At 36.4% G+C, this 16273-nt stretch overlaps 1 protein-coding gene and 1 long non-coding RNA gene across 2 annotated transcripts; both read right to left on the reverse strand.

Moving 5' to 3' along the window:
- Positions 1-408: 408 nt before the first annotated feature.
- On the reverse strand, positions 409-2284 carry LOC135076564 (uncharacterized). The gene is made up of 2 exons (XR_010258304.1): positions 2041-2284; positions 409-1488 (listed from the first exon to the last, which is right to left on the reverse strand). It is a non-coding gene; the product is annotated as an uncharacterized LOC135076564 (long non-coding RNA).
- Positions 2285-2654: 370 nt separating this feature from the next.
- Positions 2655-12034, reverse strand: LOC135076714 (clumping factor A-like). Its single transcript, XM_063971134.1, has 4 exons — positions 11869-12034; positions 11025-11135; positions 9868-9978; positions 2655-3181 (listed from the first exon to the last, which is right to left on the reverse strand). Exons 1-4 carry the CDS (start codon positions 12032-12034, stop codon positions 2655-2657), a joined length of 915 nt encoding a protein of 304 aa, XP_063827204.1.
- Positions 12035-16273: the final 4239 nt, after the last annotated feature.

Consider the following 16273-nt stretch of genomic DNA (forward strand, 5'->3'; position numbering starts at 1 on the left):
GTGCATAGTAAATGGAGTTTATGTTGGTAAAATAAAAAATAATGAGCCTGAGATTTTTGAAATCTCGACCACTGGTCAAGTAAGGCGAATCCTCTTTACTACTGAATAGTATCTACGATAGCAATAATGACAGCGATTTAGTCACTAGTTTTCATCAGAATGTAACTGGATTCGAGGCCTCGTCTTTGATGCTCGAATAATAAAAGTTAGTATTTTTTTTAAACTAGATAGCGATGGCTTGCGTAAGCCCGCGGTACCAAAGTATGTACGTTTTGTAATTTGACTTGTTTTATTCCCTGACTGCACTTCAGATCAGCATACCATCGTATTGTAAGGTCTAGCTACCTATGTTAATTTCATATTATGTTATTATTGTTTTTAATGAAAATTATTGAAAATGAGGATAAATTCACTGCAATAAACATAATAATTTATTTATTGTTTTACATTCAAGAGACGTCTCTAAAACATAAACAATTGTTAAAAATATAATAAGTAAAAACGGACGTCTTATAAAATTACATATTATACTTACTTATTAATGTATCAAACACAAAATAAACTACAGAAAACACGGCTTATCAGTAAAAATAAAATAAGTACCAAAAGAAAATATCATTCCTACTCGCACTTAAACACGAATGATGAATGAATACACAACACCTACCTAGGTATTCAAATGTTTTATGATAATGGCTTAAAACTAAAACACTTAGGCTGAGTTGCACCACCTAACTTTGACTGTAACTCTAACGATAACCGGTGCTTTTTGTAAGGAGTTTGACAGATTTTTGACGTTTGTCAAAGTTAAAGTAATATGGTGCAACCCAGCCTTACAAATTATTGTAATGCAAGTAGGTAAATATTTTCTTTAAATTATCAATTCACATGACTATTTACAAGAAATTCGTATATAAGTTTACACTTTATCATACGTAGGGTAATTAGTACTACAAAGCCACTACCAAATACATACTGGCAATATTTTGCTACTTAACATAATAATATTATTAATATTACTCGTCATGCAATTGCAAACGGTATTTACAATTAAATAAATCTGTAAAAGCGCTATAATAAAAATGTTAAAATGTAACTTGAATCCAAAAATTCACAGAAACGTCACTGATATCTTTAAAATTAATCAATAACAAAAATAGTGTTATTGTTTAGTTCTATAATTATTGTTTTATACAGAGAGGCAGCTAGAGTCAAAAATATCTTGCCAGTTTTAATTCTATTATTACTAAAATTCACGGTCGCTTAATTTGAAAGTTACTATTTATATGTGGTTGTGCCTATCGTTGAGTTTGACGATATGCATGCCATCAGTAATGGCGATGGCGCGACATCTATTGAAGGACTTACAGCATCTCCATCGGATGCGTCCCCTGCTGTTCACGTAGTGCCTCATGAAGCGCTTGTCACCAACCATGAGAACTCTCCGCCCGTTCTCATCCTGGAAAGCCACTGTCTTGAGGTCCAGTCCTGGAAGGGAGGGATCGATTAGTATACCGCACCTGATTCATCCAGATAAAGGTGTATTGCCTCTTCCAATATTAGGGTTTGTAGATATGGGTAGAGCCGTCCAAAAATTCAGCTAGTATTAACAAGTGTCGTTTTTGTATGAGGCAACATTCATGTTTGAAGAAAAATGCGCAACATAATGCCTTTTCCCTGTAGATATGAAGGTTCCTATCACACATAGTGATCAAGTTCTAACACTAGACTACAGAAATAGTTCTGTTGGACAGTGTGATTATTTTCAGAATTCGGATCTACAGTTTCTCTTACTGATGACGAAATGCTGCTTTCCTGCTCCCAAAAAGCATTTAGATTGATGCGTGCACAAAATTATACAATAGGTCTAAGAAATTTCATAATTTATTAACACAAATTATTTTTCTAACGTATACTATAATGTCTTATCGCTAGTAAGGCAAATATATATATATATAATTTGTAAAATATACACCACACATGAATTAACTCTCATAAAATGATTTGGTTTATTCTTTGACCAATATGAACAACATTTACATTATATCATCGGCATCTTCTGGAGGGTGGGAATGCACCCCAGATAACTTGACTAGTTCATTCCCAACGGTGCCAACGGTCGCTTTGCACCCCCACTGTCTTCGGACACATCTCCACGACACTCTCTCGCCGTGCAAGTAATCTCTACGATATTTAAAACCATCGCAAACCAGAATCAATGCACCTCTTTTGCTCTTGTGCAATGTGAAGTCGATGCTTATTACTTGCGCTGAAACAAAAAAAATTCCCCAAACCAGAACATAAATAAAAACTGAAATTACAGCTACAATAAATAAGGTGATGTCAATATTCTCAAAGTTCAAACAGCAGTTCATTAATTGAATATTTTTATTAGATTAAGTAATCACAAAAAAGAAGATAATTATAAATAATTTCCATCATTGTTAATCAAATCAAAAATCAAATCAAAAAAATATTTATTCAGTTTAGACCACAAGTGGCACTTATGAACGTCAATAGAAAATAATAAAAAAAGAAAAACCGACTCCAAAAAACCCACACCAAAACGCTAACGCCAACGTTAGCACAGTAGATGTTAGTTTCTCTTTAGATCAAGTAATAATAACAAATAAAGAAGACAATTATAAACAATTTTAATCATTGTTAGCTTTCTCTTCTGAAGTCTTTTCAAGATCTTGAACCTCTTGTAATTGTTTTAATGATTTCTCTGACAATGGGTCAACTGATTGTTCACTATCCCGTTCAAAATTATCTTTATCATTATTAGAGTAAGTTAGATCCGCAGTATCTTTATTTCCATTGATGGTATTGTTAGTTGGTGTTTCGTCAACCATTGCATCGGATTTTATGGGCGATTTATCATGTGCTTCATGTTCTGAGCTTACAAAACCCGTGTTGCTAAGAAGAGGATCTACAGTAGTGTCTATACTTTGATCGTTTTGAGTTTCTAGAATAGTGGGTACTGATGTAAAATGAAAATCTTGTATATCAGTATCCTGGCTTTGATTATTTTTCTCACGTTCATTTTCTTCACCGTCTGATAGTATTTCAATGGGTGCTTCATCCCTTACAACTTCAATGACGTCGTCATCAGAAAAATTGTCGTTAGCTTGTGTGTGAACTTCGCTTATTATTAAGTTCATAGTAGTGTTTTCTTCTGCTGTAATAAGTTTACCGGTTGAGTCACAAACATCATTATTAAGTCCATTAATTAAGGATAAAATGTAAGCCTGTGCAATAACTTAAGACATATTGTACACATATCTTAAATCCATCTTAACTTTATTCTCTTTAAGCATACATTTGTAAAAAACAACAATAAGAAACGATTTAATTGCTCACACAAAGCAAAATGTAAAATATTAAAAAAGAAAAATAACAGAATCATAGTAAACAATGAAGCGCTACTTTTGAATATTGTAATAAACATAATGCTGCATTTTCTCTTGAGAAAAACGTACTTTAAAACAAATATTATGGAAAACATTCATTAGAAAAAAAATCTCATTCACATACACACACTAAATACAAGTTACTTATTTTTAGAAGATAATAACAATTCTTAACAATGTTGAAATAATATAATTACGTAAAGGAAAACATAGTACAAAAAACACAAAACCAAACCACAAACTACAATACTTATTGTAAATTAAAAATTAATCACATAAAATCACTGTATGTATGTAATTAATGTTGCTCTTATCTTTTAACAAAATGCATGTAATATCTGTGCGGAAAACGACATTTCAACAACAAAAATCGAATTCATTCACACTGCTTAGTACTAATGTAGAGAGAATTATTTGATATAAATATAACAGCCATCGTAAAATGCAACTTTTTTATTACTTACGCAGAAAAGATTATTGTCTTAAGAACATTACTCTACCTACACCTTTGTGGAAAACTAACAGTAGATAAAAAACGTGCTTACATAAAGAATTAATAAAATAATTTTTAATAAATAAGAAACATCGAAAAATACAATATTTTTTTCAAAAATTCTTACTCATAAGATAATTCACAACCTGATTTCAAGATCAATAAAGAATGTAATGTGTAATGTAATTGTAACACCCGTATTCACAAACGATGCTTGCTTAAGTGAAGCAGCAAATCGAACGCACAGCGTTGAATAGAGCTCTGTGATTGATTCGTATGTCACCCTGTACGCACACTGTGAGACCTCATAGTAATGTTTGTGAATACGGGCGTTAGCCTATTTATTATAGAGCGTGGTTATGTTTATTAAGAACATTGACTATCTGCTGATTTATAGTCAGGACCATGACGGGGCAACAGCTGGTCACCCTCTTAACACATCTCCAGATCCTACGGTAGCCCTTATTTCGATCTCCGATGTACTTATGGCCGTTCAAAAAGAGGATTATGTCTCCCCATGGCGTCTCACGAAATAAAGGTCCTGGAATGCAACTTGTAACACAGTTAACACGAAATTCCAATTTGAATCTTTTATTCATTATTAAATGACATTTAAAACTATAAAATCTATACACATTATTATTATTATAAAATCTCTCTGTAAAATAAAGGGGCGATTTGTAAATTGACGATTTGAACCTTAGTCGAATAATGACAGGGTAAAAAAGAATGATAAAAGCGTCACACCTCGTAATAATTCTCGTGAGAAATTCACGCGCTATTCAAGTTGTAACGAATCTATTTTCAACGAATGAAACTTACTATAGTGAAGAGAATCTCATAAAGATTTTAAAATAAGATTATTTTTATTATCAAATAAAAAACGGAATTATTATTTTAAGTAATTGAAATTTTTATTTGTTTTTACTTTAATAACATTTGGGCAATCAACTTCGTACATTACATGTAACATTAAATATTAAGTAGGTACGTAATTTATCAGTTTTCAGTTCCTGCTACTTATACTTTTTACGAGGCTTCAAGTAAGAGTTTACAATATCTCTATATTGGCGGACAGTGGCTGCTCTATCACGATATTTTTCTAAGCCCGGCCATTGATTATATAAGGCAAACATATGGGTAATAGTCTTTTCAAGTAATATGTTTTTTGAAGTTTGGCGGCAGAATTTAACATGAGCGCACACCGACTTAATAGTTTCATTGCTAATTTTCCTTTTTTTGGTATGTCGCCCCCTCATGTCTTTTTGTATGATTCCATTTTCATCGCACTTTTTCCACGCGGTTGTAACGGTTTTAGAAGCAACGTCAAGAGTACGTACAAACATTAAACTGCATACATTTACTGGAGTCTCACTAAGACCATCCGAGCTGGTTTTTGGTAAATAATATTTGTAAGTAAAAGATCTGTTACGTAAGGGCTCCCGTCGCAAAATTCTATTTTTAAGCAGTTTTTTTGAGTGGTTAACAATAAACAACCATTGTTTTTCCCTATCTCCCAATTCCCAAAACTTATTGAATATCTCAATTCTTTCATCTTCAGTAAATTTAGTTTCACATTTAAGTTTAGTGCAGTAGCAAGGGTCGCCCATTTTTTTCGCTGCAATAAGACGTCCCTTTCTTGAAATATGTTGTTTGCCATGATTGACAAGTACTTTTCTTTTATTATCCATCCAATTTTCATAATTTATTAGACGTTTATGCTTCTTGTCCTTAACCAAAGGAGAGGAGGAGAATTGATCAGACATCGAATCTGTCGACGAAGAAGCATCGGAGTCGCCAAATTGTTCGGAGCCATCACGTGATAATGAATAATTGAAATCTGTGAAACAAACACATAGCGTTAACCTAGTATTACAATATAATATTTTTGTAACTTATCTGAACTTCCAACAATTTCTCGTATTTCTACAATCCGTGAGTCCATACTCTGAAAAATAACACAGTAAACTAAAACAGCACGATTTAAATAAAAGTGTAAAAATAATTTAGGTAAATAAAATAAAAAAAGGAAATTAACTTTTTATTGTTTCCTTTAAGAACAATAAAATTGGGCAATGGCTAATTGTTACTCAAAAGATTGCAAAAAATAAAAAGGCTGGGTTGCACCATCTTACTTTAACTTTAAAATGTAAAAAATCTGTCAAACTCCATACAAAAAGCATCGGTTATCGTCATAGTTACCGTTAAAATTAAGTGGCGCAACTCAGCCTAGGCTTCAGTTTTGTGAGTCACTCGCTACTTATAATATGCTTCTTACAAGTACCTACGTTAATTAAAGTGAGAGGTTACAATATCTCTGTATTGGCTGACAGTAGCAGCTCTGTCATTATGTTATTTTAATGCTTCAACCACACCAACGCGTGCAGATCGCCATCGCCGGCTCGATCATAGGGAAATGACAGGTCGCGTGAATTGTCATAGGTCGCGCGACCTGTCATTGGCCTTAGGTCGCGCCGGCGATGGCGATCTGTGGGTCTAGACAAAGTGAAAATTATAATCGCAAACCAGTCGAAAAGTGGTCGAAAAGCCCCTTTTTTGTATGGAGTTTTGACGGATTCGATTTTCGATTCGATCAAAAAGTGCGTTTTGTCTAGGGGGCCTGCACACGTTGGTGTGGTTGAAGCTTTAGTCCGGCCATTGATTACCTGTAGGTTTATAAGTCAAACATGGGTGACACTAATTTCCCGTAATATGTATTTTGACATCATGTAAGTAGCATGAGCGCACACCGACCTATTAACTGCTACTTTTCCGATTTCTGGCATATCGCCCCGACATGTCTTTTTGTATAATTCCATTTTTTTCATCGTACTTTTGCCATGCTTTTACAACGGTTGTGTAACTAATGTCAAGAGTACGTGAAAACATTACTAGGCATACGGTTATTTGACTCTGACTAAGACCATCAGAATTAGTTTTTGGTAAATAATATTTGTAAGTAAACTGTCTCCGAGATTTACGAATGGATTCTTCCCTTCGCAATATTCTGTTTTTAAGCATTTTTTTTGAGTGATTAACAAGAAATAACCATCGCTTCTCCCTAGATCCCAATCCCCAAAAATTGTTGAATATCTCAATTCTTTCATCTTCTGTAAATTTAGTTTCACATTTAAGTTTAGTGCAGTAGCAAGGGTCGCCCATTTTTTTCGCTGCAATAAGACGTCCCTTTCTTGAAAGATGTTGTTTTCCATGATTGACAAGTATTTTCCTTTTGGTATCCTTCCAATTTTCATAATTTGTTTGAAGTTTACGCTTCTTGCCCTTAACCGATGGAGAGGATTCATCAGACATTGAATTTGTCGAGGAAGAAGCATCGGAGTCGCCAAATGGTTCGGAGCCATCACGTGACAATAAATCATTGAAATCTGTGAAACAAATTATTACGCAGCGTTAAATTACTCTTACATTTTGTAATTTCGTAATATAATTTGAACCTCCTACCACTTCATGCCTTTGCCTTTTCGTCTCTTAGCTAATTAGACATCGTATCTGTAAAAACCGTATCTGACCGCGAAGACGAACTGTACGATGACGTTGCAAAAAATAGGGACTTTAAAGAGACACAGTAAACTAAAATACCTGGTATGATTTAAATGAATATTATTTAAAAAATATTTTTACAAGGTGAATAAAAAATGAAAAGTAAAAAACGGAAATGTAAGAAAATTCACTTTTTATTTGTTTTTTCTTTAAGTATGGCAATTGGCAATGGCCAACTTGGACTCAAAATAGGATTCAGTTTTGTGAGTGAGATTATACAATATTGACGGACATAGGTGCTTTGTCACGATATTACCTACTGTAAGTCCGGCCATTGATTACATTATAAGTCAAACGTACAGGTGAAACTAATTTCGGCAGCAGAAATCGACACCGACTTATTCATTGGTAGTTTTCCGATTTTTGGCATGTCGCCCCCTCATGTCTTGTATTATAATTCCATTTTCATTACGATGAACGTCTTTTGCCATGCCCTTGTAACGATGTGATAACTAGTATCAAGAGTGCGCACAAACATTAATTGGATTTACGTAACACAATGCACATCACTTGTTGGCGATGGCGACAATGAATCTTTCTATTTTTAAATATCTATTGCAATCTATTGTTTTTAAAGTTCTATTTGACACTTTTGTAAAAAGCTGACGACCACTAGGTTCATTCCAATATTGCGCCAGTTGAACGTGCGGGACAAAATTGGTTTATTCCAATTTGTACTGCAAAACCAAAACTTAGTGCTTTCTTTATGGGAGTCTCTTGTTTATCTGAAATAGTAGGTATTGTTTGCTACTTTTATCTCTGTGAATATGACAAGGATGGAAAGTAACACCGTGTATAATTTAAACCTCCTACAACATCATGCTTAGCTAATTAGACATCATATCTGCTGTATAAACCGTATCTGACCGCGTAGACGAACTGTACGATGACGTGACGTTACAAAAAATAGGTAAGGAAAAAGACACAGTAAACTAAAATACCTGTATGATTTAAATGAATATTATATAAAAAATAAAAGTAAAAAACGGAAAAACAAGAACATTTTAACGAATATTATATAAAAATACGTAAATAAAAGAAAAAACGGAAAAACAAGAAAAGGACAGTGCCAATCCATGTATGGAAGTTGGACCAAGTGCTGCCCAGAATGAAACTATAGTACATTTTTGTTCCTCAGGCCAATACTAATTTGTAAACTGGAGCACACTGAAATCTATCCCTGGAGTTAAGAGAAAAAAAGAGTTTTGTTTGAATTATTTACATACAAAATATCATCGATGTATACCTACTACGCATAAGATTTAGCGATTTTGGCATTAAATAACACTCGCTATGTTGAACTTAACCATACTGCATCCGTACACCTTAATTTAGTACGACTTCGACATTATGTATAAGCGATCAAGCGCTGTTTCAGTAGTTTAGTGAGTTGACCGAAATTAATTATTTCTAAAATGGAGCAAGAAGTTTTAGCTTACAATAACTTCAATAATCGATTGTAATACACCAATCAATTGATTTTTCGCAAGGATAGAGAACTAAAACTTCTTGCTTCATTTTGAAAATAATGATTTCTGTCAACTAACCAAACTATTGCAACAGCGTTAGATCGCTTATAAAGAATGTCTAAGTCGCACTAAAGTAATGTGTACGGATGCAGTATGGTTAAGTTCAACATAGCGAGTGTTATTTAATGCCAAAATCATGAAATCTTATGCGTAGTACGTATATATCGATGATATTTTGTATGTAAATAATTCAAAACAAAACTCTTTTTTTCTCTTAACTCCAGGGATAGATTTCAGTGCGCTTCTGTTTACACATTAGTATTGGCCTGAGGAACAAAATGCACTATGGGTTGATTCTGGGCAGCACTTGGTCCAGACCCTGGCACTATCCTTTTACTTTTTATTTATTTTGCCTTCAAGAATGGCAATGACCAACTTGTACTCAAACGATTTCAAAGACCAGTTAATCATTTTAAATAATTTTGCCATGCCCTTGTAACGATGTAATAACTAGTATCAAGAGTACGCATAAACATTAATCGGCATACGGTTATTTGAGTCTGACTAATACCATCAGAGTTAGTTTTAGGTAAATAATATTTGTAAGTAAACTGTCGGTTACGTACGGGCTCACCCCGCTGCCTTGATCTATTTTTAAGCAATTTTTTTGAGTGGTTGACAAGAAATAACCATCGCTTTTCCTTAGATCGCAATCCCCAAAAATTGTGGAATATCTCAATTCTTTCAGCTTCTGTAAATTTAGTTTGGCATTGTTTAGTGCAGTAGCAAGAGTCACCCATTTTTTTTGCTCCAATAAGACGTCCCCACAGTGAATTGTGTTGTCTACTATGATAATTAAGTATTTTGTTTTCCTTTCTTGAAAGGTGTTTTTTGGTATCCTTCCAATTTTTATAATTTGTAAGACGTTTACGCTTCTTGCCCTTATCCGATGAAGAGGATTGATCTGACATCGAATCTGTCGACGAAGAAGCATCGGAGTCGTCAACTTCTGCTAACTCATGTGATAATGGATAATTGAAATCTGTGAAACAAATTATATACGTTGTTAACCTACTATTGCATTATACATTTTCGTAATACTATATGTAATTTGAACCTCCTACAACTACATGCTTAGCTAATTAGACATCGTATCTGTATAATCCGTATCTGACCGCGAAGACGAACTGAACGATGACGTTGCAAAAAATAGGGACTTTAAAAAGACAGTAAACTAAAATACCCAGTATGACTTAGATGAATATTATATAATAAATACTTTATTGAATAAATGTAAAAAAATAAATACGTAAATAAAAGTAAAAAACGGAAATACAAGAAAAATTCACTTTTATTTATTTTTCCTTCAAGAATGGCAATGGCAAACTTGTACTCAAACAATTGAAAAGAACAGTAAATTTATCGAAGTAGGCTTCATTTTTGTGATTGGGATTATACAATATCTCTGTATTGACGGACAGTAAGTAGCGGCTTTGTAACGATATTATTGTAAGTCCTGCCATGGATTACATTATCAGTCAAACGTACGACATGAGCGCACACCGACTTATTCATTGCTAACTTTCCGATTTTTAGCATGTCGCCCCCTCATGTCTTGTTGTATAATTCCATTTTCATCGTACTTTTGCCATGCTGTTTTAATGATTCTAGAACTAGTATTAAGAGTACGCACAAACATTACTAGGCATACAGCTATTTGAGTCTGACTAAAACCATCAGAGTTAGTTTTAGGTAAATAATATTCGTAAGTATACTTTCTGTTACGTACGGGCTCACCCCGCTGCTTTGATCTATTTTTAAGCATTTTATTTGAGTGGTTAACAATAAATAACCATCGCTTTTCATTAGATCCCAATCCCCAAAAATTGTTGAATATCTCAATTCTTTCAGCTTCTGTAAATTTAGTTTCGCATTGTTTAGTGCAGTAGCAAGAGTCGCCCATTTTTTTCGCTGCAATCAGACGTCCCTTTCGTGAAAGGTGTTGTCTACCATGATTAACAAGTATTTTGTTTTCCCTTCTTGATTTTCTGGTATCCTTCCAATTTTTATAATTTGTTAGACGTTTACGCTTCTTTCCCTTATCCGATGAAGAGGATTGATCTGACATCGAATCTGTCGACGAAGAAGCACCAGAGTCGCCATCTTCTGCTAACCCACCACGAGATGAATAATTAGAATCTGTGAAACAAATTATACACGTCATTAACCTACTATTACATTATACATTTTCTTAATAAAATTTGAACCTCCTACCACTTTATGCCTTTTTGTCTCTTAGCTAATTAGACATCGTATCTGTACAAACCGTATCTAACCGCGAATGCGGACTGTACGATGACGTTGCAAAAATAGGGATTTAAAAAGACACAGTAAGCTAAAATACATAGTATTATGATTTAAATTAATACTATAATATAAAAAATGCGTGAATAAGAGTAAAAAACGAAAATACAAGAAAAGTTTACTTTTTATTTGTTTTTTCTTTAAGAATGGCAATGGCCAACTTGTACTCAAATGATTGAAAAGAACAGTTTTATCGAAGTAGGCTTCATTTTTGTGATTAGGATTATACAATATCTCTGTATTGACGGACAGTAAGTATCGGCTTTGTAACGATATTATTGTAAGTCCTGCCATGGATTACATTATAAGTCAAACGTACGACATGAGCGCACACCGACTTATTCATTGCTAACTTTCCGATTTTTAGCATGTCGCCCCCTCATGTCTTGTTGTATAATTCCATTTTCATCGTACTTTTGCCATGCTGTTTTAATGATGTTAGAACTAGTATTAAGAGTACGCACAAACATTAATCGGCATACAGCTATTTGAGTCTGACTAAAACCATCAGAGTTAGTTTTAGATAAATAATATTTGTAAGTATACTTTCTGTTACGTACGGGCTCACCCCGCTGCTTTGATCTATTTTTAAGCATTTTTTTTGAGTGGTTAACAATAAATAACCATCGCTTTTCATTAGATCCCAATCCCCAAAAATTGTTGAATATCTCAATTCTTTCAGCTTCTGTAAATTTAGTTTCGCATTGTTTAGTGCAGTAGCAAGAGTCGCCCATTTTTTTCGCTGCAATCAGACGTCCCTTTCGTGAAAGGTGTTGTCTACCATGATTAACTTTTTTCGGCGGTAGGCGTTAAAAAAGTACGCAAGACTCTCTTAGCTCAAACTTATTTAAAATTAGTAAAAGTTAATATAATTACCTTTTTGCCTTGTCACAATACTTAAAAATCTACAACTTTGACCCACTATCGTTTGTCACCACTTTTATGGTGTGACACTAGCACTTCACTGCACTCCACTACCGGCTCTCCAACATATCATCCACCTTTCATCGCCATGGCTACGCTGTCTGACGTACAACAGATCCAGTGCTCTCTTGAGGCCTCACTGCACCAGCGCATGAGTGACTTCGAGTCGCAGCTCAAGACTTCTGCTGAGCCGTCATCACTTGCCCGACTGTACGACGAATTCCGGGCATTCAAGGAAACTGTCCACGGCATCCTGCAGCTGTTGCGTAAGCAGATAAGTGAGGTCTCCAAAGTTACTGACACATTGGAGATGAGGCATCGTAGAAAGTGCCTACTGTTCGGCGGTATCTCAGAGGATCCCAAGGAGCAGACTTCTGCCGTGATATGTGGCATTCTGAGTGATCGTTTTGATTTGAAGGACATAAGCTCCTCTACATTCACAGCATGTCATAGGCTTGGACCTGCAGCCAAGGGTCGTATACGACCTATTTTGGTCCGCTTTGTTGACCACTCGACAAAGACAGCGGTTTGGAGAAAGAAGACTGTCCTGAAGGGGACCTCTACTGTGCTCTCCGAGTTTCTCACACGCACTAGGCAACAACTTTTTACGGAAGCAAGGAAAAGATTTGGCATCACAAATTGCTGGACTTTTGATGGTAACATATTTGCTAAGTTGCCCAACGGGATGCGTCGCCAAATTCATAGTGAGCAAGATTTGGAGTGCCCCAAGCAGCCTGTTTCTGCTGGACCGGCGAGGGAGAGCCCAGCCACAGCGGACAAGAGGAGCAAGACCGCGTCCACCTCGGCCCCGCAGCGCTCCAAACGCACGGTCACCAAACAGGTTGCCGGGAAATAATTGTACCCTCCATAATATCTTCTGACTAGGCTGTTTCCTGAGGTACCTATACCCACATTTACATTTTAGAGCACTATCTATTATCTTTGTTTACCTTTTACGAACACTTTTTCTCAAATGTAAAATGTTTGAATTGACAATTGAGCTGTCAGAGTGACATATGACATTGTCAGGTTCGTCCAGAAATGTGTTAAACTTTTGTGTTACGTTTTTTTTTTATTATTTTTTTTTTTTTTATAGTGTTGTTCAGTTACTACGTTCCGTTTCACGTAAAAAATTTTTTTTTTTTAATTGTTGGGTACCTCAAGAGCTTTTACTTTTTAATCAATGTTTTAGTTTGTTTTATTCTTAATGTAAGCCGGCAGACCAGAGTGTAGTGTAGGTATATGTATATCGTAATTATCTTTTATTTATATTCGTAGTTTAATTTTTATTTTTGTCATATTTATATATTATTTTTATTTTTACAAATAGGCATGGATGACGAATCATTTTATTCTGCTCACGAGTCTTCTTCATTCGATGAAGACTCATTTCATGACACTCTATCCCTTAAAGATACGTTAAATCGTAACTTCTTGAACACAAAGCGGTTTCTCAATATTTGCCATATTAACGCTCAAAGTGTCCCCTCACATTATCCCGATCTCTTGGAAACTTTCACCGGTGAAAACCTTCATGCTGTCCTCGTATCGGAGAGCTGGCTCAAGCCATGCCTTGACTCCACATCCTACGCTCTCCCTGGTTTTATTTTAATTAGGAATGATCGGATTGGCAAGGGTGGTGGCGGTGTCGCCATTTACTTGCGCAGCGACATCCCTCATAGGGTGTTGTGCATGTCGCCAGCTCCCTACAGTGCGTCCGCCGAGTTTCTCTTCGTCGAGATCAACGTGAAGGGTATCAAGGCCGTCCTTGGAGTGGTGTATTGCCCTCCTGGTATCGATTACCTCTCCCAACTTGAATCCACCTTGGAACCCATTTGTACGGATTACACGCATCACGTGATCATGGGCGACTTCAACACCAATCTCCTTATCAAATCTTCTTCTTCTACTAAGTTGTCATCACTCTTCACTTCCTTAAATCTGTCTATTCTACCACTACAACCCACTCATCATAATATCGATTCCCCTGATACTTGGCTTGATCTAATTATCACCTCTTCCCCTGACAGTGTCATTGCGCATGGTCAATATGCTGCACCAGGCTTTTCACGCCATGACTTAGTTTTCGCGACCTATAGGCTCCACACCACCAAGCAAAAACCAACTACGGTGCTGATGCGTAACTTTGGCAAGGTGGATGCAGATGCGATTAAGCGCGATGCAGCATCGCTCGACTGGGGTCCGGTTCAATCCGCGAAAACTGTAGATGATAAGGTGGCCTTATTCAATTCTAACTTGCTGTCTCTCTACGATGTGCATGCTCCGCTGCGACCTGTTAAACTTAAACATCTTCCTGCTCCTTGGATCTCGAGAGAAGTGCGTGCGGCGATGAACCGCCGTGATAGGGCTTTCCTCAATTTCAAAAAAGATCGTTCTGACATAAACTGGTGTAAATATAAAGTTGCAAGAAACCGTTGCAATCAGATGGTGAGATCGGCCAGACGCGGTTATATCCATGATAACATTAACAACACCTCGTCTGCGGATGTGTGGAAGTTCCTCAAAACACTGGGTATTGGCAAACGCCCTACCACACTTTCTCACTCCTCTTTCTCTTCTGATGAGCTAAACACCCATTTCTCCTCTGCTTCCACTTTGGATCCGCTCATCAGATCACAAACTATCAACGAGATAACTTCCACAACTCTTCTACTTCCTGAGGTGTTTATGTTTTCTGCTGTGTCTGGTGATGAGGTCAGGAAAATTATCCTCTCCATCAAATCCAAAGCCGTAGGTTTTGATGATATTAGCCGTACCATGATCCTTATCCTCCTCGAATTCCTTCTCCCTTTCATTACCCATATCATTAACTTTTCCTTATCCTCTGGTGTGTTTCCTCGCAACTGGTGCAAAGCCTTTGTAATCCCTCTACCCAAAATACCTAATCCTTCCACCTTAAATAATTTTAGGCCCATATCCATATTACCATTCCTCTCAAAAACCCTAGAGGCGGTTGTTCACTCCCAACTGTCCAAACTCATATTCACAAACAACCTCCTCAGTCCTTTCCAATCCGGTTTCCGTCCTGGCCACAGCACCAGCACTGCACTGCTCAAGGTGACGGAAGACATCCGAATGGGAATGGAACATGGCCAACTTACATTGCTTGTACTCATTGATTTCTCCAATGCCTTTAATACAGTTGACCATGAAGTCCTCCTATCGTTGTTATCCAGATACAATATGTCACCAGTTGTCATGGATTGGTTCGCCTCATACCTCTGCGGACGCCAACAGGCCGTACGCATAGATAAAACTATTTCCCACTGGCGTGACCTCGTGACCGGTGTTCCGCAGGGTGGTATACTTTCCCCTCTCCTTTTCTCTATTTTTATCAATTCACTCACCTTCGGTATTGGCTCGTCTCACCATCTGTATGCCGATGATCTTCAACTTTACCGACATTGTCGTTTTGACGAAATTGACCAGGCTGTACATCGCTTAAACGATGACCTTGAACATATCAGGGAATGGTCAAATCGTTACGGCGTTGCTGTTAATCCCAACAAATGCCAGGCTATAATAATCGGGAGCCAGCGACAACTCTGTCGTTTAAATATGAATAGTGTCTCAACTGTCACTTTTAATAGTGTGGATATACCTTACTGTACTAGTGTTAAGAACCTTGGCCTATACCTTGACTCTACTCTTGGCTGGACGACTCAGGTCTCAGAGATTAGCCGGAAGGTCACTGCCACATTGCGTTCTCTTTGCAGATTAAAATATTTCCTTCCTGTCAAAACCAAGATTTTACTTGTCCACGCCTTAATTTTCCCGCTCATAGATTATGCTGATGTGTGTTATCCGGACCTTAATCAAGTTCTCCTTAACAAACTGGACCGCCTTCTCAACAGTTGCATCCGGTTCATATTTTGTCTACGTAAATATGATCACATCTCCTCCTACCGATCTGAGCTCAAATGGCTACCTGTTCCTCTACGGCGTAATGCCAGAATTCTCACTACACTTTTTACCATCTTAAACGACCCTAATGCTCCTTCCTATCTTAAATCTCAGTATACTCTTTT

Source organism: Ostrinia nubilalis, chromosome 12, assembly GCF_963855985.1.
Source record: "Ostrinia nubilalis chromosome 12, ilOstNubi1.1, whole genome shotgun sequence".
NCBI classification, from domain to species: domain Eukaryota; kingdom Metazoa; phylum Arthropoda; class Insecta; order Lepidoptera; family Crambidae; genus Ostrinia; species Ostrinia nubilalis.

Excerpts from the sequence above, each read along its gene's own strand:
- LOC135076714 (XM_063971134.1), bottom strand. The coding sequence starts at position 12,034 with ATGGGCGACTCTTGCTACTGCACTAAACAATGCGAAACTAAATTTACA. Across the intron at positions 9,979-11,024 it reads ATCGGATAAGGGAAAGAAGC|ATTTCAATTATCCATTATCA; the intron begins GTAAACGTCTAA and ends TTTGTTTCACAG. Across the intron at positions 3,182-9,867 it reads ATCGGATAAGGGCAAGAAGC|CAGAAGAAAACACTACTATG; the intron begins GTAAACGTCTTA and ends AACTTATTACAG.